Genomic DNA, 24,331 nt, shown 5'->3' on the forward strand with positions numbered 1-24,331 from the left:
CTACCAAATCTCACTGGGGTGTTCAAATATCAGTCTTCTAAAGATGCTAAAGAAAGCATGGTAATTTGGTAGCAATGGCTAAGACACTGCCTGTGGGCCTAAACTCCTGGCTCTAAATCCATCTGTATGTATTCCTGAGCATTCTAAAGACTAACCTGATGTCAGTTAACTAGGATGTACCCATTTGAAAGACAAGTCTGAGTGTGGATTTATTGGGAGCAATGGTAGTCTCTGTATTAATAGCACCACATATAGTATCCTGTCACATATTATTATAGAAACATATGCTCCCATGCTGGCTTTTTTTTTTTTTAGGGTTCAGTGCTAGCACAATGATAGACTTGTGTGCATCCATATATATGTTCTATTTCTCTCCAGGTTGAGAATGAGCTGGAGGACCTGATAGATGAGTTGCTTGAGAGGGATGGCGGATCTGGGAACAGTACAATTATAGGTGAGAGCCCCAGAACTGAGTATAGCCTCTTCCTTTGTCTCAGTCTCTCTTGGGAGGACCCTTTTTCTCATCATCTGCTTGCTCAGCTCTGCCTACGGGCTCATAGCCAGCCTAGATTGCTGCTTGTCTTGATGTTGGTGGTCTTAACAGAAGAGAAATTTACAAACTGTTTACAGGCCTGTGGCAGGTCTGATTTGTTGCCTGTGTTGGGTGGTGGTGGGGTTACCATCAGTATAGATGATAACATCAGGCACATCAAAAGAGTGTTTATTCATGGAGGCCTAGAAGAGGCTGTAGGATAAGAAAAATGCTTTTCTTTCAGTTCTTCAATGAAGTCCAGGGGCTTTCTGCCTCTGTGTCTCGATAATGTAAACAAAAGTGGTCATTCCTTAAGGATGACCCCTTTAAAATCTCAAATGGAAAAATGACAAAGGTAACCAGCTGCCACCTCACTGTGAAGGTGTTTATGTTTTTATTATACTGATCAAGAAAACCAAAGGATAAATGGAAGTAGACATATTCTTAAAGATACAAAGTTTTTCCACACCCATCGTACTCTGTGATTGCACAATTAGTGGGATTGGCAAGACAGATGTGATCGTTCCATTTTACAGATGAGGAAACTGAGACTCAGACAGGTAAAGAGACTGGCCAAGCTCACCTAGATAGTTGACAGCAGAGAATCGAGGTATTCTCCCTCATCGGAAAAAAGAAAAAGGAGGAAAAGGAAAAGGAAAAAAAAAAGCCAAGCGTGGATATCTGTTAGGTGTACATAGCTACTTAGACGCACCCAGTCTGGAAAGGGAAGTCCTCTGTTGTTCAGTGAAGGCTCTGCTCTGTAACCTTCAGTGAGCAGAAGTGGAGAGGATGAATCACAAGAGGACGTGCTGATGGATGAAGCTCCTTCCAACCTCAGCCAAGCTTCCACCTTGCAGGCCAACCGAGAAGGTGAGAGTGCCGAGGCCAGAAAGGCCTCCCTTCTTGCCCTGCACGTCTGACAGACACTACACTAGGGTTTTCCTGGAGGCAGCTGCCCACATGTGCAGAATAAGGAAGCATCTGTCTGCATGCGCTGACATACACCATCCACTTTATCCTCAGCCAGTTTTTCAAATAACGTGTTACTACTGCTTGCCCAAAGTTTGTCACTTCTTACTTGGTTCGCTTTCTTCTCACCCACCTGCTGTCATCGCTCCAGATTCCCTCTTATCAACAGGATGCAGTCAGTAGCAAAATAGGACTGGAAAGGCAAGGGGGCACCGACAGACTTGGCCAAGTCCTACACCGTGGCTCCTCAAGCACCACCCTGGAGCCAGCATCCACATTCAGCAACCCTGCTCAGCGTGTCGATGCATTGATTGGCACTCTCAGGAAATCTGGGCTGGCTCACTAAGTCTGTACATCACCCTAGATCTGATTCTTCCTCTCTTAGAGTCAGATACCCCATCGCCTTCCCACTCAGTCTGCCGGCCTGCACAGTGGCCTGTTTTCTAGCTACTCAGTATAGTCCTCCAATGTGCTCCCTTTGTTTTAGATTCCATGAATATCCTGGACCCTGAGGATGAGGAGGAGCACACTCAGGAAGAGGACAGCAGTGGCAGTAACGAGGATGAGGATGATAGTCAGGATGAAGAGGAGGAGGAGGAGGAAGATGAGGAAGATGATCAGGTGAGGGGGGACTGTGTTTGGGTTGGTTCAGATGACCTCTTCCATGGGAACACAGAACTACAGAAAAACGGACAATCTGGGTTACTAGCTAGCCTCGTCGCCTCCCTCCCTCATGTGCTCATGTGGCCATGACACCAGGCTTCAGAAAACACTTACCTCCAGCAATTCTCCATCTCGTATTTTCCCTTAAGGAGGATGATGAAGGTGAAGAAGGAGATGAAGATGATGACGACGATGGTTCTGAGATGGAATTGGATGAGGATTACCCTGATATGAACGCTTCTCCCTTGGTCCGATTTGAGCGCTTTGACCGGGAGGATGATCTCATCATTGAGTTTGACAACATGTTCTCCAGTGCTAGTAAGATACAGGGGCTCAGCTGGGTTTTATCTATTGCTTCTTATACCCTTCTCTAGGGTAAGCCAAGCAGTGAACTAAAGCAGCCATCGATCTGATAGAGGACACCACTTCTTTTACTGTCCTGACATCCTGTGGCAAGGGATGTCTGAATCCATCTCTCTGGATAGCATATCCTTGCAAGAAGGAATCGGAGGAGACTGCTCTTGCTATCTCCAACTCAGTAAACAGGGAGCTCTTAGAGCCCGGACAACTTGATGTTTTGCTTGATTGGAAAAAAAAATGAGACCAAGTCTTGACTACATCAGGCACCTGAATGCACACTGCAGTGACAGGGCAGTCAATAATCCTTAATTCTGTAACGATGGATCTCAAAGGTTTGGATGGACACCGCTGAGCCTGGCTTTAGGGAGTGGATTTTAATAGATTCAATGTTCATCACGGATGCAACTGCTCAGGAGAGAGAAGAATCTCTCCACTACTTTCCTATCAACATCAACGTTCCCTTGTAGCGACGAGTTCTTAGCCTCAAGCTGTCTTCATGGGACAGGTCTTACCTCAAATCACAAGCATAATATAGCTGGAAACACTTAACAATTCTGGTCTGTTGTCTTGGCCGTAATCTTTTACCTCTGAGCCTCAGTTTGTCACCTGTAAATGAAAAGCATGAAGATAAAAAACAAAATGAGCAGTAGATAATTTTCAAGATACCTTCTATGATACTCTTAGCGTTTTTTGCGGGTTTTCGTCAATCTCTTAAGTATTTGAGCCTCTGTCCATTCAACAAATTGAACAAATATTTGAAATGTACTTACTGGTCCTTGGTACTGGGGATAAGGTTGTAAAAAAAATGGAGTTTTTATCCTTTATAAGAGCTTATAGTTCGTGGGAATTATAAGTAAGCAGACATTGCATTGTAGTACATTAAGAAAGCACAGAGTAAAGGTGTATCTAATCCAACCTATTAGACTTTAGAAGAAGTAACATCTTGATCTGAAAACAAAAGAACAGGTGAGGAAGAGAAGCAAAGTCTTTTAGGCAAAGGAGCCAGCATGTGTCTGAAGGGCCTTGAAGCATCACTGGTTGTGTTGAAAAGGGCTTGGGGAAAGGTAGTGTGTAGGATTTTGTTGAAGTGTTGTCATAACCTATGGTAGTATTGGAGACTGTAGATTAGGTGTGGGAATGAGGGATAAAGGAGAAAGTTCAAGTTTTCATGTGAGTAAGTAAGGCCCAGGAGACATGGTTCTACTTGAACCAAAGCCATGGAAAAAACTTATTTTGGGGACTGACCCCCTTTGCATGTTATCCTTGCAGCAGACATCCCTCCATCCCCAGGAAATATCCCTACTACCCACCCATTGATGGTACGCCATGCAGATCACAGTTCCCTGACACTGGGCAGTGGCTCTTCCACAACTCGTCTCACCCAGGGCATCGGTCGCAGTCAGAGGACCCTAAGACAGCTGACAGCCAATACTGGCCATACCATTCATGTTCACTACCCTGGGAACCGCCAGCCTAACCCTCCTCTTATACTGCAGAGGTGAGTTAGAAGCAGAATCTGTTGGACTCAATGGAGCTCTTAAGAATTTTAACTGAGCTTCAACATTGTCTTGACCATAAGGATAAACAGTCCCTTACAAATAAGGTATGTGTGCTACATGTACAATCTTTGGGGGAAAGAATTCCAAGCTTATATAACATTTACTTAAAAGTACTGCCCAACCCCTTGTAATGGCACATACCTACTATCCCAGCACTCAGGAAGCTTAGGCAAAATCACAAGGTTAAGGCCAGCCTTCGCTACTAGGTATATAATAAGACCAGCAAGCATCTCATCTAACAGTGTGATACAGTGGTGACAAGGTTCTTGTGCTATAGCTTAGAATTTAGTAAGTGAAACAATTTTAAAATGAAAGAATAGATATAAGTGGCTTAAGGCTATATAGCCAGAGGCATTATACCTAACACAGTTCCTGGTGTATAAAAGCTTTCTGGTGGCACTTCAGTGTTCAAGGAACTATAGAATATTATGCAGTTTAAGCTCAAAGTTATCAAACTGATATGCTAATCAGAATGGTAGTAAAAAGGTTTAAATGTGGTATGATATAGTTGATGTTTAGTAGATCTACATGCACGATCTCATGGTAACAGGTTTCTGTGGACTTAAAAATGACAGTGGTACCTAACCATTACTCTACAGGTTGCTTGGTCCTTCAGCTGCTGCTGACATCCTTCAGCTGAGCAGCAGCCTTCCCTTACAAAGCCGAGGCCGAGCCCGCCTCCTAGTGGGCAATGATGATGTCCATATCATCGCCAGGTCTGATGACGAGCTGCTGGATGACTTTTTTCATGACCAGAGCACAGCTACTAGCCAAGCAGGCAAGTTTATGCAGTAAGAGAGAGGATAGGATTGTTGGGTTCTTGTACAATTCTAAGGAGGGCAATGTCTTTCCTAGAGAAACTACATTTTATAGGAGTCAAAAACACTTAGTAACTTAGCCAAGGGCAACAACTCTTTACTGCCTCTGGGTTCCTGTTATACACCAAATCTTGGGACAGGCCATGAGTCCTTTTAGGAAAACATTGCAATTATGTAGTCAATCAGCAGTATATAAAACCTAGAATTTCACTTCATTTTATTCTCCTGTAGGGACCCTGTCCAGCATCCCTACAGCTCTGACCCGATGGACAGAGGAATGCAAAGTTCTTGATGCTGAGAGCATGCACGACTGTGTTTCAGGTGTGTGTAAGCTTGGTCATCGGGGCAGTCATGAGCCTTCCAGTGCTAAGATGAGTATGCAGAGAGTTGTTTCTGATTCTCTGGCTGCAAGCTCTGTCTCTGAACTTCTCCTCAACCTTCCAAAGCAGCCTCTGATCTTTGCCTTTTTCTTGTAGTGGTTAAAGTACCCATTGTCAATCACCTGGAATTCTTGAGAGATGAGGAGCTAGAAGAGAGAAGGGAGAAACGCAGGAAACAACTGGCTGAGGAAGAAACAAAAATAATAGACAAAGGCAAAGAAGACAAGGAAAACAGAGATCAGAGTGCACAGGTGATTCCAAGGGGCCAAAGAGATGCACACGCACCATTACCTCTGTTTGTTTTTATTAAGGTTTTTGCCAAGCCCATAGTACTTATCCACTAAATAATTCTAGAGTATTACATTGAACCTGGGAAATTGTTCAGCCAGATGGATTCTTCATTCATCAAGTTTTTAGGAACCAACAAAAAAAAAATTCAGATTTAGAGGTAAATTATCCATTATCTTACTGGAAAGCTGACACCAGAACCAAAATGGTTTCTTGCATAACAGTCTTACTTTGTAGTCTCTATCTCTCTAAGGCCTGAAGATAGATCCTGACTTTGGCCCATGTTGGTTCTCATTTCCATTTCACGGTGGACTTCTAGTATGGAGAACCTTCCTTTAGTTATCTATAACCACATTCTAGCATTTAAATAGGTTTGGCTTAGGTGTTAGAGATAAAAGTTTCCCACCCTAAAATCTGTTACCACATAACTAAGTGTATATGCATGAAGCTAATAGAAGCACAAAGAAATTAAGAATGGAGCAGAAAACTGTAGTATATCCCGTTCAGAAGTTAGGTTATTAGGTAGATTAAAAACAAGGACACGAGCTGGAGATAACCTTGGTTTGTTTGGTTCCTAGCACCCTTGTGACAACTCAGAACTATAACTCCATCTCTCAGTGATCCAGCATCCTCTTTTGGTCCCTAAGGACACCAGGCATGCATGAAGAGCACATACACTATAGGCAGACACATGGTCCTACAAAGAGCAATTAAAGGACCCTGGCGGAAGAGGGGACCATTAAATGTTGAGGGTGTAGCTTAGTGATAGTGCATTCTCCCAGTCTGTACGAGATCCCAGGCTTGATTTCTAACACTGCTAACTAAATTAATTAGTTCAAGGTACTTGTTTATAATAACAAGCTTGCTCTAACATATCTTTACATAAAACTTGGCCTAAAAAACAGTAACATTGTTTATGACTGAAAGCTAAAATGGGCATTGATTGTAGCTCAGTGGTAGAATGCTTCCTGGCATGCACAAGGCCCTGGGTTTGATCTCGAGTAACACCCTAAAACAAAGCTAGTATGGAAAAAATAATAATAAACCCAAGGAAGGGAAATAGATGGAGCTAAGAATTTTTTTCTCTCACAATTGTGCCCATTTCTAATGTGTGTTGTTTTTTTGTTTTGTTTTAATTCTCGTCCATTTCCTGCCCAGCCCCATAGTTTTGCCTTTACGTAATCTAATCCATTTTTTTTTGTGTGTGTGTTGCTGGAGATAAAAACCAGGACCTCACACATGGTAAACTTGAACTGTCTTGCTGGGCTATATTATATCCCCAAGTCCTGTCCAAAGCTGTTGAACATTAGTATAATATGTATAAAGAAATTGGATGCTGGGCAGGGGTGGTGCAAGCTTTTAATCCCAGCACTCAGGAAGCAGAGGCAGGAGGAGCTCTGTGAGTTCGAGGCTAACCTGGTCTGCAAAGTAAGTTCCAGGACAGCCAAGGCTTACATAAAACCACCAAAAAAAAAAAAGGAAAGAAAGAAATTGGATGAATTTTTGTATTCTGAAATAGCCACAATGCCAGGTCACTGAATTCCTGGGTGGTGTAGGTGAGGGATGATGACACTTGTATTTGACCTCTCTCGTGTACTTGTAAAGTCTCCCAATCGTCTCTTCTCTTTGCAGTGTACTGTATCTAAGACAAATGACTCTACTGAACAAAATGTCTCAGGTAACTTTACCTCCCTTCCACTCTTGCTCATTATTAATCAGTGGATTCTTTCCGAATAGCTGGCCATGTGGGCTGAAGATGGACACTGGTGCTCTGTGAGATGAGGTAGTAGATTGTATAGTTTTAGGGTCATACCCCATCTTGGAGATAACTATACAGTCTACTGTCTTTCTCACGGTGGTACACTTCCCATCCAACTAGCCCTATTCAGGTTCCTGTTGTGGTTATGCTGTATTTCAGTCTGACATGTACACAGGTCATGTATCCTATACTTTTCCCCCCAAACTAGGCTTGTACATCTTTGAGATGGTTGATTGCTTTAGTATGGCACTTCATGAGAACATGACAGTGGTTCTCAGTTGCCAGGCCTCGGTGAAAATTAACACAGGGAAGTCTAATGTGTGTTTCAGAGCTAGATTTATTCCATTCAAAAGACTTATATTTAGAAATTATGTTCTCTTAGTTCTTGGATAACAAAATATTGTTACTAAATTATTGTTTGTTTTTTCATACAAACCCAAAAGTAATGCCTACTTTAGTCCTTTTCATCATTTATTAAATCTTAGTGGTGTATGAGATCTAAAAGTCTAAATAACATTGTCTTGAACAATCGGCTGGGCTAAATGATATAAAAGTACATGCTTTCTATTCTTTCTAATCACCTTAACAATGGTCAGAAACCATTTTTGCCATTGGCCCATGTGGTATCATGTTTCTGCCATCCCTATTTATTCAGAACTTCCTTCTAGAAGCTTCCCTAAATCTGCTGGCCTTGAATTGGGAGACTTATTTTATCAAAGCCTATACAATATTTGTAAAGCATTGAAAAGAGAATAGATGTCCCCATGCCCTTAACCTAACAAAAGGGGTATGAAAGGGTCTGCTACAAGGTAAAATGGCCTTTTGCCTACTGTCCTTACTTGCTTTTGCACATGCCAGGGTGAGGTAGTAAGTTGTATTGTTGTGGGGTAGGGATTTTAGGCCCCAATAAGAAGATAACTATACAACTTACTACTTTCCCTGGTGTGTGGCATATTCACATTAAGTCTTGGCAGTGTTACCTCCATTAGAGAAAAGCTGTAGATGTTTATTGAAAAAAAAAAACAGGACTGTAAGAAAGGGAGGAAGGGGACAGATCATAGAGTAAGGTAGATACTGTTAATAAGTGGCTCGTCCTTTATACATTAGAACATATTAATTATTAACTGATTATTTTACCATTGGGTATTAACTCATAGTTCTTCTACTGTTTTGTTCTATGATAACTTCATTTACTTAGTAATAGAATAAGAATATGAAGACAGAAATGGGAATTGTACTTTAAGAATTTTGAATAGGAAGCTGAGTGTGTTGGCTCATGCTTGCAAATCCACAAGCAAGAGTTTAAGGGCAGCCTTAGCTTCATAGCGAGCTCAGTACAAACCTGGGCTGCATGAAACCCTGTCTTCAAACAACAAGAAAGGATTATATATCAATTCTGACCATTTCTTGTTCCAAGTGAATAAGGAAATGTGAGAATCTATAAGCTTATAGTAAAGTTTTCTGTGTAACCTCACCCCATCTATGTGCTATACAATTGTTCCCTTCCATCTGGAACACAGAAAAGATTTTATTCTTTAGAACCTCAGAATAAGATCTCTGGTTCTTGAGACACAGATAGCACTGTTTTAGCCCTTATCACCATTTTACTACACCAGCCAAGAGCTGTTTCTGGAAGAAGCAGTTTGTTTGGAGAAAGATTTTCATGCCATTTGCTGGATGGGTCCTTACCAATCTGAATGTGCTGATTAGGATGCTTCCCATGGCTGATTTCCCCTTAACCTCCATTATCATTCTTTCTGATAAAGATGGGACTCCTATGCCTGACAGCTATCCAACAACCCCCTCTTCAACGGATGCAGCTACATCTGAGTCCAAGGAGACACTTGGTACTCTACAACCCTCCCAGCAGCAGCCAGCACTCCCAACCCCACCAGCCTTAGGAGAGATTCCTCAGGAACTACAGTCTCCTGCTGAAGAAGTGGGGAACTCTGCACAGCTATTGATGCCTATAGAGTTGGAGGAATTGGGTCCCACAAGGACAAGTGGAGAAGCAGAAACAACTCAAATGGAGTTATCCCCAGCTCCCACCATAAGTAAGTAGAGTTTTAACTTCAAAGGGGCATAAAAGAGAAGAGAATTGCTGTCTTTGTCGCTTTTCTCTACTTTCTCACTTTAAAGAATTAGGAGCTGCTATCCTCAGTTTCCACTTTAGCTTTCTTTGTTGAAGCTAAAATGTCTTCTCTGTATCGTCAGTTAATTATTATTGAGTCGCTTAATGATTGTGATAAGCACACCACCATTTATTGAGGCAGTACTCATTTTTCTGAACTATCATGCCAACTTTATTATTTAACTTGATAATAATTTTTCAAAGTTGGTGGTAGTATCTTCATTCATAAATTTAAATTTATTCATAAGATAATTAGCCCAAAGTCACTGTGTAGTTGAGCTGAGATTATAATCCATATATGTTGGATGTCAACAATTCTACAGTTAGTAAACACGAATCTCATTCAGTTTTCCCATCCTCCTTATCTCATGTACCTATTTCTCACTTATTTAAAATGAGGTGTCAAAATTCTTCTCAATAAAATATTTTTAGAAAGGTAAATTGCAACCGTGTCCACTATCCATACTATGCTTTCCTATGATGTAGCCTGGAGATTTTTTTTTTTTTTTTGGTTTTTCAAGACAGGGTTTCTCTGTAGTTTTGCGCCTTTCTTGGAACTCACTTTGTAGACCAGGCTGGCCTCGAACTCACAGAGATATGCCTGGCTCTGCCTCCTGAGTGCTGGGATTAAAGACATGCGCCACCACCGCCCGGCCTTGAGATTTTTAAGGTACCGATTTTGTTTGTTTTTGTCAAAAACTGTTTCTTTTCCTGTTGCTGGGATAACATAATCGAGAAAAGTTATTTTAAGGGAGGAAAGGTCTTTTTTGACTCACAGTTCCAGGTTATAGTCTGTCATAGCAGGGGAAATCACAGCAGAAACATATCATTATGTGTTAAACAATGAATACATGTATGCTGCTCAGTGCCCCTTCTCCAGTTAAACAGACCACGGTCCCTGTCACCCACAGTGGGTGGGTCTTCCCACCTCAATGAAAGCAGGGTGTATAATTCCCAAAAGATGTTTGTACAGGCTCATTTCCCAGGCGATACTAGATTCTGTCAAATTGACAGTAACTGTCACAGGTGCCCTGTCTATTTAGATAACTGGAACTACTGGCATGTGGGTATAAATGGTGCCTGCAGGAAAACTGAGAATGACAAATCCTTACCTGGGATGTCTTAGGGACATTGTTTCACAGACATGTGTAGAACAAACTAAGTAATAAATAGAAAAGTCTTGAGCAGAATTTTAAAGGGCAGTTGAGATGGAGGAGCGAGCAACAGATTATCAAGTGGTAATGGTAGAGAAGTGAAAAGTTTGTGCTAACTGTTGCAAAGGAAACAACCCTACCAAAGACTTTGCCTATCATACTGCCTTTATTCAAAGTACTTATCTAATTTCTCACTCTGACTTGTTTCTAGCCTCTCTTTCCCCGGAGAGAGCTGAAGATTCAGATGCATTAACAGCTGTCAGCAGTCAACTGGAGGGTTCTCCCATGGACACCAGCAGCCTGGCTTCCTGTACATTAGAAGAGGCTGTAGGTGACACTCCAGCAGCTGGCAGTTCTGAGCAGCCTACAGCAGGCAACTCCACTCCTGGGGATGTCCCATCAGTTGTAGCAGAAGTGCAAGGCAGACCTGATGTGTCAGGAGAATCTACCCAGCAACCTGACGACAAGTAAGCACTGTACAGCCAAGAGAGTAGGAATGTAATGTGTTAGATTTTGTTTCAGGCTGAACTCATACTTGTTCACTATAGGACATAGTCTTATTTGAGAAATGGGTATTAGATGTGTTTTTGTTGTTTGGTTTCTTTTTTATGGAAAACAGTTTAAAGAGCAGTGAGAATTTTTTCTTTCCTTCAGCTCTCCCCCTGCATCCTCTGAGAGTTCTTCCACTAGAGATTCTGCTGTGGCCATCTCTGGAGCAGATTCTCGAGGAATCCTAGAAGAGCCACTGCCTTCAACAAGCAGTGAAGAAGAAGATCCTCTTGCAGGTGAGTCCTTGCATGTTTGGGCCATGATGATGTTTCCAAAAAAACTCTGCATGGACATATCCACCAAGCACTTCCCTCCAGATTGGTGAAGGGGAGTTGTTGAAGAAGGACCAGCAATAAGAGGATGCTGCTTCTGTTGCATAATGAAATGAGTCCAGACTTAGAAGTCAAGTTAACCTTAACTTTCTCACATTCTCCATCTGTACCACTTCCTGCCTTTTATAAACTAGGACCATTATTTAATTAGTATCTCTAATCCTTATTGACACTGTGTTAGTCAACTTTCCATTACTGAATGAACTATCTAAAATAATCAACTTTTAAAAAAGAAAGGAATATCAGCCTGGTGGCTGTGGCGCACACCGTTAGTCCCAGCACTCGGGAGGCAGTGCCAGGTGGATCTCTGTGAGTTCAAGGCCAGCCTGGTCTACAGAGCGAGATCCAGGACAGGAACCAAAAACTACACAGAGAAACCCTGTCTCAAAAAAAAAAGAAAGAAAGAAAGAAAGAAAAGAATATCTTAGCTCACAATTGTGGTGTTTTTGGTCTTTGGTCAGTTGGCTGCCTGTTGCTTTTGGCCTCTTTAGTATATGTATAATGAATGGTATGTGGAAGAATCTTCATAAAGGTTGAGTGACAGCATACACTGCTATTGAACTATTTGAAGCTTAGGAAGATAGGTTGTGGGTCTTCTCCATATCTTTCTTTGCAAGCAGTGAAAACATTCATGAAGATGTAAATCCCTTTACTACTTAAATCTCTTCAGGTATCAGTCTCCCTGAAGGTGTGGATCCCTCCTTTCTGGCTGCTCTCCCTGATGATATCCGTCGGGAAGTCCTACAGAACCAGCTGGGCATCCGTCCACCAACCAGAACTGCTCCCTCTACAAATAGCTCAGCTCCTGCAGTAGTCGGGAATCCTGGTGTGACTGAAGTGAGCCCTGAGTTCTTGGCTGCCCTACCTCCAGCAATTCAAGAGGAAGTATGTGAGCGGGAAGATGGTGAGACCAGACCACCTGGAAAAGAGCCATACTCTTACTAATTTGTTTTGTTCTATAGGTGCTAGCCCAGCAGAGAGCTGAGCAGCAGCGGCGGGAACTGGCCCAGAATGCCAGCTCAGACACCCCCATGGATCCTGTGACCTTCATCCAGACTCTGCCCTCAGATCTGCGTCGTAGTGTCCTGGAGGACATGGAAGACAGTGTGTTGGCTGTGATGCCACCTGACATTGCAGCTGAGGCTCAAGCCCTAAGACGAGAACAAGAAGCCCGACAGCGGCAGCTCATGCATGAGCGTCTTTTTGGACACAGTAGTACCTCTGCACTCTCTGCCATTCTCCGAAGCCCAGGTACAGAGGGAGGCAAGTGAGAGAGAGGGCTCTGGAATGTCTTGGCCTTGTTTTAATTAGCCTCTTTCTTTGTTTTGTTTTGTTTTTGCCTGTTGTATTGCCTAAATCAGCTTCTCCCCACTTCAACAATTCAGTTTCCCTTTTCTTTCTTTGTAGCTTTTACCAGTCGCCTGAGTGGCAACCGTGGGGTCCAGTATACTCGCCTTGCTGTACAGAGGGGTGGCACCTTCCAGATGGGGGGTAGCAGCAGCCATAATAGGTACTTTCGTCTCTCTCTCTCTCCTTTTTTAATCTTACCATACTACTTTCAGGGTGTCCATAGGTAGAGAAAGTAAAAGCTCTTGAGGTAGGTTGAATGACTATTCTGGGCTGTTTGCCTTGAAATGAGTAGACAAGCAAAATCCTTTTAAACTCGCTTCTCAGAATGACAGTTTTTATTTTTACTAAGTCTAGCTAAAAGGCCAGACTCAAAAAGTTAGGCTGGCAGTGAACACTAGTTATGGTTTTAACAAAATAAAAAGTGGGAGCCTAACTTGGTCTTAGGACTGTAACAGGTAGACTACAGAAGTAGAAGGGAGTTACTTATTAACTAGGCTGAAGCATAGTAGCTTTATCATCCCAAAACAATGGTGGAAGAGATCAGTCCGTATAAAAGGATGGAAGCTTCTTAATCTAGAAAAGGTAAAAACAAACGTTGCCTCATAGATCTTAGATTTATCACTTGATAAATGATAAAAATATGAATCTATGCTTCCTTCTCTGTGGGCATGTTATTGGGAGCAAGTTACCTGATTTGTTTGAGCTTCTTGTTCACAATCTCAATAATGGTGAACAACATTCTTCAAGGAAAGAAGTTCAAGGACATTGTAAAGTACCTGGTATACAGTAGATATACAAGAGAGCCATTGTTGTGGATAGTCTTGTCTTCCTTGTACAGTCTCCCTGGGGTTATCCCACTCATTCTCCTCTCATATATTTAGACCTCATCCTAGTGCTTTAGCTAGTGTTACCCAAAACCATGTTCTGTTTCTAGGCCTTCTGGCAGTAATGTGGACACACTTCTCCGCCTCCGAGGACGTCTCCTTCTAGACCATGAAGCCCTGTCTTGCCTCTTGGTCCTACTTTTTGTGGATGAGCCGAAACTCAATACTAGCCGTCTTCACCGAGTACTGAGAAATCTGTGCTATCATGCCCAGACCCGACACTGGGTCATCCGCAGCCTCCTGTCCATTTTGCAGCGCAGTAGTGAGAGTGAGTTATGCATTGAGACTCCCAAGCTCTCCACAAGTGAAGAAAGGGGCAAAAAGTCAAGCAAGAGCTGTGCATCAAGCAGCCACGAGAACCGTCCTCTGGATCTGCTCCACAAGATGGAGTCCAAAAGTTCAAACCAGCTCTCCTGGCTCTCAGTATCTATGGATGCTGCCTTAGGCTGTAGGACTAACATATTCCAGATCCAACGTTCTGGAGGGCGTAAACATACAGAGAAGCATGCAAGCAGTGGTTCCACTGTCCACATTCACCCCCAGGCTGCTCCTGTTGTTTGCAGACATGTTCTGGATACACTCATTCAATTGGCCAAGGTGAGGAGCTTGAAGCGTCCTTGGCTTCAAGGGGTGGAAGTAGGTGGTAGCAATACCCTGGGTGAGACTGGACAGTAAAGGGGTTAACAAGTCTCTTGGCTTTTATTTTGTATTGTGTCATGTGATGTTTCTGGGAAATTGTCCAATAAACAACTGGATTTTTATCTTCTTTACAATTTTTAATGTATTGTCTCAGTCATCCAAACAATTGTTTGCACTCTATGATTATTTTACAGATAAAGAAGCCGAGATTCAGAGCACTTTAATGGCTTTGCCATGTGACTAGAAAGTGACAAGCTCAGGATTCTAATAAACAGTGCTACTGTGTATTTGGGGTCCACCTTGTGCTAGGCACTGGGCAAAATGTATTACCTCATTTGTTACCAACAACTTTGCCAGGCTGTGTTGTCTTCCTGGTTCCATATGTGCAGAGAGACTTTTAGAAAAGATTGCTAATCATTGTCTTGTTTCAAAGCCCTTACTTTTTGCTTCACTATCTATTGGATAAAACTCTCATAATCCGTCTGCCCTATGTTACCAGAGCTGTCCAATGAAAAGGAGAGTCTGAGAAGCATTTAGTCTTTTTGTAACAGAAAGGCTTATCCTCTACGAAAACCATATAGCCTATTCTTCTTTTCCCGGCAGGTGTTTCCCAGCCACTTCACACAGCAACGGACCAAAGAAACAAACTGCGAAAGTGATCGGGAAAGGGGCAGTAAGCAGGCCTGCAGCCCATGCTCCTCACAGTCCTCCAGCAGTGGCATTTGTACAGACTTCTGGGACTTATTGGTAAAACTGGACAACATGAATGTTAGCCGGAAAGGCAAGAACTCTGTGAAGTCAGTACCAGTGAGCGCTGGTGGTGAAGGGGAAACTTCCCTACACAGCCTTGAAGCCTCTCCACTGGGGCAGCTCATGAACATGTTGTCACATCCAGTCATCCGCCGGAGTTCTCTCTTAACCGAGAAGCTCCTGAGACTCCTCTCTCTCATCTCAATTGCTCTCCCAGAAAACAAAGGATCGGAAGCACAAGCTAACTCAGGCAGCAGTGCTTCCTCCACCACTGCTGCCACTTCAACCACATCTACCACCACCACTACTGCCACCACCCCCACGCCCACACCCCCTGCTGCAACCACCCCTGTCACTTCTGCTCCAGCTCTGGTTGCTGCCACAGCTCTTTGCACCATTACTGTAGCTGCTTCTACCACAGTGACTACTCCCACAACTGCTACCACTACTGTTTCAAGTAAGTGTCAACTCAGAGCTATGGGGTGTATGCTATAGCTCCCACCTTACTCCCACTTCCAAATCCTGGTATCCCTAAATGATAATTATTGTGAGAACAGGATGTGTTCATTCTTACCCTATCTGTTTTCTCTTTATCCCTTTCCCCTCACCATCCCCCCGCCTTGTGTCTGGTGTACACACATGTACACGCCTGTCAAAAGCTGAGCCTCGGGGCTGGAGAGATGGCTCAGTGGTTAAGAACACTGGCTGCTCTTCCAGAGGTCCTGAGTTCAATTCCCAGCAACCACATGGTGGCTCACAACCATCTGTAATGAGATCTGGTGCCCTCTTCTGGCCTGCAGGCATACATGCAGGCAGAACATTATATACATAATTAATAAATAAATCTTTAAAAAAAAAGCTGAGCCTCTGGCTAGGCACCAAAGGGGGTAGTTAAGTCCTAATCTTGAGGGATTTCCAAACTTAACAATAATAGATTGAATAAATGCAGTGTGATTTAAGGTAACAGACCATTTCAGGAAGTGGAGAAAATAAGCCATCTGGTAGCATTTCTAATCTCTGTGAGCTCAGTTAGAAATATGAGTTTTGCTTCCTTGTTTGTTTGTTTTTTGAGACAGTTTCTTGGTGTAACAGTCTTGGCTGTCCTGAAACTCACTCTGTAGACCAGGCTGGCCTCGAACTCACAGAGATCCACCTGCCTCTGCCTCTCGAGTGCTGGGATTAAAGGCTTGCGCCACCACCACCCGGCTGCAGGAGTAGGTTTTAAAAAGTAAGTTGGAAAGCTTATAATAATAGGGGAACAATTTGGAGAAATACCTAGGATTTGTGGTCACCTTACAAGGCACAGTTAAGAATTGGCTCTGGGGATAGGAGTGCTTCCATAGTATGTATAACACCCTAAGTTCAATTTCCAGCACACGAGATTTTGCTTTGATAGGTAGATTGTCACTTTTTCTGCTTTGCCATTTTGAAGCCCTTTACAATGCAGCAGTTTGAGGCTTATGACAGTCACAGAGCTTTAATGTGTTCTGTTTCCTCAAAGCTTCCACTACTAAGGGCAGCAAATCTCCAGCAAAGGTGGGTGAAGGAGGCAGCAGTGGTATAGACTTCAAAATGGTATCCTCTGGCCTCACTGAAAACCAGCTACAGCTCTCTGTGGAGGTAAGTTTGAGCTTTTCATACCTTTTACAGTTGAAGGAAAGGGATAGACATTTCAGTTCTTGGGTTAGGGCTTATTACTTCTATATTTTACCTAGGTGTTGACATCCCACTCTTGTTCTGAAGAAGGCTTAGAAGATGCAGCCAATGTGTTACTGCAGCTGTCTCGAGGGGATTCTGGGACCCGAGACACAGTTCTTAAGCTGCTACTGAATGGAGCCCGCCATCTGGGTTATACCCTTTGTAAACAGATAGGTAATAATATTAAAGCATTTTACTCTGTTTTATTGTAAGCATTCCCTAACACCCTCCACACACATACACACACTCAAGCTAACTTAGACCGTGTTTCTAGAGCACAGCTCTTGTTTTCCTCTGCTGTGGATTGTTTGAGAATAAGACTGGCTGGCTTTCTTGCTATCACTAATGATTGGTATACAGCTGGTCATCAGTGCTTAGTGAAGAGATAAGTGAATACTACTTCTGGGAACTGAAAGGCCTCTTTTTTTTTTCCTCTCCTTAATGAGTGCCTATAAGAGTTCCATAATGGAGTTGCAGAGACCACTTTTCTCATCTCGAAGATATTCCTACACTGTGGTCAGATTCAAGAATAATGGCCTCTTTTGTGTAGTTTTGAGGTGTTCCCCCCCCCAATAGAAAACTAGACCCAAATGTGAGAAAAACATTGGATCAAGGAATAGAAACCTGTTTTCTTTCAGTGTGGAATGTTTCTGTTCTTTACCACCCTCACCCTAATCATATGTCTCCCTTGTTCTTGATTCCCTCCTTATATCATCCCACAAATGGCCCAGAAGCTGGTGTAGGAGAGTTAATTGCTCTGTATTGTGCAGGTATTTCTTTGCTGCATGAGAATTACAAGGTTTTTCCTAAAAGAATTGGCCTCTAAACAGTCTAAACTTTCTTGACTATTACCAGTTATTTAGAGCCCATGAGCTGAGCAATAGCTCATGATTATCTCATAGTTCTCATAGCAACCCTGCGTAAGTTTTAGAACCATATAGAACTTAAGATCATGGTCTGTCTGGCTCCAAAAAAGATCCTTTTACTTTGCTACACCAAACTGCATTTTGTGTAAATTTAATAGACCAGTTATAAGTCATTAGTCCCTGTGTCATAAGCACAAACATTAAACCAAATAGTAAAATTTCCTATTCACTCAAATTTCCCACAAAGATTTCCTGGTAAGATTCAACTTTCTGCTACTGCATTAAGGAAATCTCTGAACACTTACCTCCTCTTGCTTACCCAGGTACCCTACTCGCTGAGTTAAGGGAATACAATCTGGAACAGCAGCGGAGAGCCCAATGTGAGGCCCTCTCTCCTGATGGCCTACCTGAGGAGCAGCCACAGACCACCAAACTGAAAGGCAAAATGCAGAGCAGGTGGGTGGTAACTCAAATTTTAACTGTAGGCTAGAATCTGGCTTTTGCTGGTTTTCCTCTTCTGTTTCGTTACTGTGGGTAGTTTTTCTATTTGTTCTATAACATACTTGACCTTGTATTTCTCAAATTCTTCCCACTTGTTCTACTATCTTTTGAGGTTATTTTCTCTAGTTAATATCAGAAGCCCTCCTTGCTCTGAGTATTTATACTTCGATGTTTTCAATATACACAAGCCGCCTCTACACTATTCAGGTTTGACATGGCTGAGAATGTGGTAATTGTGGCATCTCAGAAGCGACCCTTGGGTGGCCGGGAGCTCCAACTGCCTTCTATGTCCATGTTGACATCCAAGACATCTACCCAGAAGTTCTTCTTGAGGGTCCTGCAGGTCATCATCCAGCTTCGGGATGACACACGACGAGCTAACAAGAAAGCCAAGCAGACAGGCAGGCTAGGTATGGAACTAGAGTGTCCAGTTGAGCGTGATGGTGGTCATGCTGGTGCTGTGGGGCTTGGGGGGTGAATCCAGAGTCCCTGGAGGAATAGGGCTAAAGTGTCCTGTTTTGTTTGTGATTGACCTTTCCAAAAGGAAAACCTGCCCCCCCTCTTTTTTTTTTAAAGATTAAATGTTGATGGCTATTGTATAACCCATTCAAGTTGTCTACCTGAGATTGAGTAGATCAAGTTAAAATTAAGGGGCAATAGAAATCTGGCAAAGAAATGGGAAGACCAACATTTTGCTGAGAAAGACTTGACTTATGGGTGTGTGCTTTCTGCCTCCTTGAACACTCTTAGCCATGTTCTCATACATTGGCCTGCCAAGTCATTTTTCCTCCCTCTTTCCTCCTGTCCCATAGAACACTCTTAACATACCACCATCCATTTGCCTAGCATCATTCCCCCTTTCTTCCCTACCTTGGGGCTTGATTATGAGTATACAAAACTGCCTGAACTAAAACTCAAACTTGGCATCCTTTGGCATCCATGGAGAGAGGAGAGAATTTGGGGCATTCCCTCTTCCTACATTTTATATCGTACCTTCCTTTTTTTTTTTTCCTTTCTCCCAGGTTCCTCCGGTTTAGGCTCAGCTAGCAGCATCCAGGCAGCTGTTCGGCAGCTGGAGGCTGAGGCTGATGCCATTATACAAATGGTACGTGAGGGTCAAAGGGCGCGGAGACAGCAACAAGCAGCAACGGTTAGCATGATGCCTGTGGCCCCTCATTCATTTCTCTACCCTCCTTCTTGCACATGCCCTCAATGGGTTTTCATTGCCCATACTTTGTATGCTTTTGCATTAAGTTTGCTAAAATGAATACATCTAGACAACAGGGTTACTTTTTGTTGGTATTTCCCTTACTGTTCATTGATTGTTTTACTGGTTTGTATGGACGTCTGGTTGGATTTAAAGCTTGGCCATCACACCCCACTCCCAGCTATCTAGTTAGTGTTTTGTTAATTGCCTAATGCTCTGCCTGTGTTCTGAGGGGATATGGCGTTAAAAAAATTTTTTAATGTCATGAAATAATGCGGAGACAACTCAAGAGTCTTACCCTTGAAAGTTCCCAAAGCTAGGTATACATCCCATAGGGCCACTTTTATCTATAGTTACTCCCTCTACCCTGGCCTCTGCCTCTTCATAATCCAATCCCCTGGCATGTAGGAAATGATGCACTGTAGGAGGAAGATTTTATGAACTCATGTAGCCACCTCATTATTGGGATCCCAGATCAGAATGGCTGTAATAAGCTGTGGCACTCTCTCATTGCCTTCCTGTTCTTAGAACATAGAAATCACTTAGTCCTAAGATACCAAGGTATCCTAAGGCCTAGTTTTTCTTTATATAAAATTTCTGGAGCTAGGCAGTGGTAGCACATGCCTATAATCCTGTCACTGGGGAGGCAGAAGCAGGTACATCTCTGAGTTTGAGGCCAGCCTGGTATACATAGTGAGTCCCAAGACAGCCAGGGAAGACTGCTGTTCTGGGGCATTTTTTCTGCTCAGTCTCCTGTTCAATCTGATAAAGACAAATAGCTTTTTAAATAGCCCACCTATGGGAGATTATACTAAGTTCCATTTGAACAAATAAAAGTAGATAGCCAGCAAGCCTACCTCATGTGTACATACACAAAACAAAAAAAGAACCTGTTCCAGAAAACTTGGAATTTTCATCTATATCCAGGGCACAAGTGTAGGGGTGGAGTGGGATCTGAGTAGGAATTGGATATGAGCAGCTTGTGGAAAATGCAGGCATCTAGGGAGCTCTTGGGGAAATCTGCAAACTCAGAATGAAAAGTAAGCATGCATGCCATTCTTTTGACCTGGAGAGCTATAGACTTTGATAACCAGGTAGGAGAAAGTATCTTCTAAGCTCAATGTGTGAGATAGTCAAGGGCCAACCTCTAGTCTGTCCCAGAGGAGAGCACAGTTGCACCTTTTATGTGACCTTGTCTCCTTTTATCCAGTCGGAGTCTAGCCAGTCAGAGGCATCTGTCCGAAGAGAGGAGTCACCCATGGATGTGGACCAGCCATCTCCTAGTGCTCAAGATACTCAGACCATTGGTCAGTACCACTACTGCTTATAGCTCAGCAAAAGAAAAAGTTAGAGAAATTCTAGTAGATCCCCCTGTTCCCAAAATATATATACTCAGTGAACACTGGTTTCTATAAAGGTTAATAGGATTTTGATTCCTATATATAGTAAAGAAACATTGGGTTATGGTAGCATATATCTGGAGAGCTGAAACAGGATTATAAATGTGAAGTCAGTCTGGACAGCATAGGGAGAACCTGTCTTTAAAATAGCAAATTAGAGCCTGGCAAGATGACTGAGTGGATAAAGTGGATGAATGTTGTGCTTGTCACCAAGCCTGACAACCTGAGTCTGAGCCCCAGAACCTACATGGTCAAAGAGTACTAACTCCCAGAAGTTTTCCTCTGATATCTCCACATGCCCTGTGTTCTCTCTAAATAAATACATGAAGCCACTGAGGCAAGATTGAGCTACTCATATACCAAGTCTGTGACTATATAGTGAGACTCTGTCTCAAAAGAGGGGTGGATGAGCTAGCTTACCAGATAAGGGTACTTGCTACAGAGCCTGATAACCAAGATTGACCCCATGGGACCTACATGATAGAAGGAAAAAAAATGAACTTCACATCTGTCCTCTCATCTCCACAAACATGCTGTGGCACATATGCAGCCATACATATACATAAAAAGTCTAAATAAGTGGGAAAATGTTAATGTAAGATTAAAAGGAGCCTAGCACTCAGAAGGCAGAAGTGGCCATATCTCTGAGTTCAAGACCAGCCTGGTCTACATAGGAAGTTTCAAGCCAGCCAGAGCTACATAGTGAGACCCTCTCTCAAAAGAAGAAAAAAAGGAACTGTTGTATATTATGCGTGAATAGGGCATGTGTTTCAAGTCTTGGCTCCCCCATTTGCTAACTCTGGGTTATAAGGCAGGACTGTTCAGGATGGGGAAACAGCCCAGTCTGGGTAAATTACTTGCCATCCAGACATGAGTTTAATTCCAGGTCAAAAACACCAGCCATACTGACACACTCTTATAATCCCAATGCTAGAGAAATTTCTGCCAACTCAGATCCCTGAGTTTAGGCATGAGCTTGATTACCAACTGGCCTACCCTAGTCAGTGAGCTCCAGGTCAGTGAAAGACCCTATTTCAAAAAAACAAGATGGATGACTCTAGAGCAGCAGTTCTCAACCTGAGGGTCGCAACCCCTTTGGGAATCAGAAGCCCCCTTTACAGGAGTCACCTAGAACCATCAGAAAACACAGATACTTGTATAACAGTAACAAAGTTAGAGTTAATGAAGTAGTAAAGAAAATAATTTTTGCCAGGCAGTAGTGGCGCACGCCTTTAATCCCAGCACTCGGGAGGCAGAGGCAGGCGGATCTCTGTGAGTTCAAGGCCAGCCTGGTCTACACAGTGAGATCCAGGACAGGCACCAAAACTACACAGAGAAAACCCTGTCGAAAAAACAAAATAATAATAATTTTTATGGTTGTAGAGGGTCACCATGACATGAGGTACTGTATTGAAGGGTTTCAGCATGGGAAGGTTGAGGACCACTGTTCTAGAGGAACAATACCCAAAGTTGGCTTTCATTCATATACACACTATTTTTTAAAAAAAAAAAAATTAAAATGGGGATATTCACACCTGTTAGAATTAAATAATTTAATATGTATGTAATACTTAGCCAAGTACCTGGCACATGGTAAATGGCATTTTTCAGTGAGTTGTACATAGAATGCTTTTGATGCCCTTTAAACACATTACTTTAAAGTAATGTTCTCAGAGGACACCCAATTTTGAAATACTTTATTGAGTCATCTGGACTTTGGTAGATAAATATTATTCCCATGTTCTCTATCCATTTTCTTTTACCCAAGAGCACATGATCTGCAAGTGCCACAGCCAGGATTTAAATGTAGGGCTGTCAGAGCCCTGAAGAATAGTTAGGATTTAGGTAGAAGATGAAAGCAAATGTCAGGAACCTGCCTAAACAAAGCAGGGGTCTGAAGGGGGTTGGGTGTAGAGTAGGGAGGTAGAGAAAAGGCTAGTTGCTTCTCTCCCACCCAGAAGATTCAGCTAGTCTTACTAATTGGCCATTGAATCGTTGAGAATAAACTCCCAGGAGGCAACTAGGAAAAATACCAACTATGGAGTGGGGATGTCCATCTTGTACTAAAACTTCTTAGGGCTTTAAACTGCTGAGGCAAGTTGTCTGATTTAAAAGGCATGAAACTTGAGTCAAAATGTCTGGTTTATGTCCTAGCCTTATCTCATAGAAAAAAAAATAGGGAGATTTTAAAAAAGCAAGTGGGCAGCCTGGTTACAAGGGCAGCTATCAGAATCTGATGAATATGTTCTAAAACATACTTGTACTGGAAAGAAACTGTCAGAAGTTCCATTGAACACTTAAAAAGAGACTAGTGTAATTGAGAAGCCAAATTTGCTATTTAATGCCATTCTGTGCAATACTTAGACCTTCTAGATGTTGTTCAATGAGTAATACTCTTTGGCCAGTGGGCCCACTCTGTCTAGTGGCCTTTGCTTTTAGTCTGGGGGAAAAAAATCTCGAATAAGAGAGACACTGAAAGCTTTCTGACTGTTCTTTGTGTATCTAGTCGCCTCAGATGGAACACCACAGGGGGAGAAGGAGAAAGAGGAGAGGCCGCCTGAGTTACCACTGCTCAGTGAGCAGCTGAGCCTAGATGAGCTATGGGACATGCTAGGGGAATGTTTAAAGGAACTGGAGGAATCCCATGACCAGCATGCAGTGCTAGGTGAGTTGCTTTCTGAGGGCACACATTCCAAACCCCTTGGTCTGCTCTGGGACACTTTCTGCCAGGTGGTGGTGGTCGTGGTCGTGGTCGTGGTCGTGGTCGTGGTGGTGGTGGTGGTGGTGGTGGTGGGTGGTGGTGGTGGGTGGTGGTGGTGGGTGGTGGTGGTGGTGGTGGTGGTGGTGGTGGTGGTGGTAATGTCTTGCTCTTTCAGTCCAAGTTTGTTCTCTCCCTCTGTGTGTCTGTAACAAGAATTTAAAAGAATTGCCTTCTCTCTTGGTAACTCTGATACATTTTACTTTTTAGGCTGAGATTTGTCTTTATTGCTAATTGCCTGTCCCACTTTCTGACTTCTTCTTTGGCTTTGTTTACCGTTGTAGTTCCTACAAGTTTTCATTATTTATTCTTCCATGTTATATTTTTGTGACATGGTTATGGAAGGGTGGGAGTGTTTGTATGTTAAAGTTTGTAAAGTGTCATTTTTGCTGTCATTGCTATCCCCTAGTGCTACAGCCTGCTGTCGAGGCCTTCTTTTTGGTCCATGCCACAGAGCGGGAGAGCAAGCCTCCTGTCCGAGACACCCGTGAGAGCCAGCTGGCACACATCAAGGATGAGCCGCCTCCACTTTCCCCTGCCCCCTTAACCCCAGCCACTCCTTCCTCCCTTGACCCGTTCTTCTCCAGGGAGCCCTCATCTATGCACATCTCCTCAAGCCTGCCCCCTGATACACAGAAGTTCCTTCGCTTTGCAGGTACAGTGAACTCTTAGACACACAGATACAGAAAGCATCTTATCCCTAGCTGATTCAGCAGAATGAGAAAGAGTGCAAGTATGCTTGCACACAGACACACACACTGAAAAAAAAATAGACTAGTAAGGG

General features: G+C 43.0%; 1 protein-coding gene across 15 annotated transcripts in view; it reads left to right on the top strand.

Moving 5' to 3' along the window:
• Positions 1-24,331, top strand: part of Huwe1 (HECT, UBA and WWE domain containing E3 ubiquitin protein ligase 1) — a 156,237-nt gene that overhangs the window by 124,861 nt on the left and 7,045 nt on the right. For 12 of the 15 annotated variants that reach the window (XM_052759166.1, XM_052759241.1, XM_052759080.1 and 9 more), the window contains 25 exons: positions 379-454; positions 1,304-1,402; positions 1,989-2,122; positions 2,314-2,482; positions 3,794-4,022; positions 4,683-4,861; positions 5,133-5,222; positions 5,378-5,532; positions 7,202-7,247; positions 9,095-9,382; positions 10,825-11,080; positions 11,268-11,398; positions 12,165-12,379; positions 12,457-12,745; positions 12,902-13,004; positions 13,779-14,325; positions 14,971-15,574; positions 16,619-16,737; positions 16,833-16,989; positions 18,005-18,137; positions 18,390-18,592; positions 19,205-19,332; positions 20,600-20,696; positions 23,296-23,454; positions 23,957-24,202. In XM_052759166.1, the coding sequence (XP_052615126.1) occupies positions 379-454; positions 1,304-1,402; positions 1,989-2,122; positions 2,314-2,482; positions 3,794-4,022; positions 4,683-4,861; positions 5,133-5,222; positions 5,378-5,532; positions 7,202-7,247; positions 9,095-9,382; positions 10,825-11,080; positions 11,268-11,398; positions 12,165-12,379; positions 12,457-12,745; positions 12,902-13,004; positions 13,779-14,325; positions 14,971-15,574; positions 16,619-16,737; positions 16,833-16,989; positions 18,005-18,137; positions 18,390-18,592; positions 19,205-19,332; positions 20,600-20,696; positions 23,296-23,454; positions 23,957-24,202 (4,852 nt within the window). The remainder of the gene's footprint in view (positions 1-378; positions 455-1,303; positions 1,403-1,988; positions 2,123-2,313; positions 2,483-3,793; positions 4,023-4,682; positions 4,862-5,132; positions 5,223-5,377; positions 5,533-7,201; positions 7,248-9,094; positions 9,383-10,824; positions 11,081-11,267; positions 11,399-12,164; positions 12,380-12,456; positions 12,746-12,901; positions 13,005-13,778; positions 14,326-14,970; positions 15,575-16,618; positions 16,738-16,832; positions 16,990-18,004; positions 18,138-18,389; positions 18,593-19,204; positions 19,333-20,599; positions 20,697-23,295; positions 23,455-23,956; positions 24,203-24,331) is intronic. The other 3 variants (XM_052759825.1, XM_052759915.1, XM_052760006.1) reach the window with 3 other exon arrangements.

Source organism: Peromyscus californicus, unplaced genomic scaffold (genome assembly GCF_007827085.1).
Source record: "Peromyscus californicus insignis strain IS unplaced genomic scaffold, ASM782708v3 Scaffold_10__1_contigs__length_136768540, whole genome shotgun sequence".
NCBI classification, from domain to species: Eukaryota; Metazoa; Chordata; class Mammalia; order Rodentia; family Cricetidae; genus Peromyscus; species Peromyscus californicus.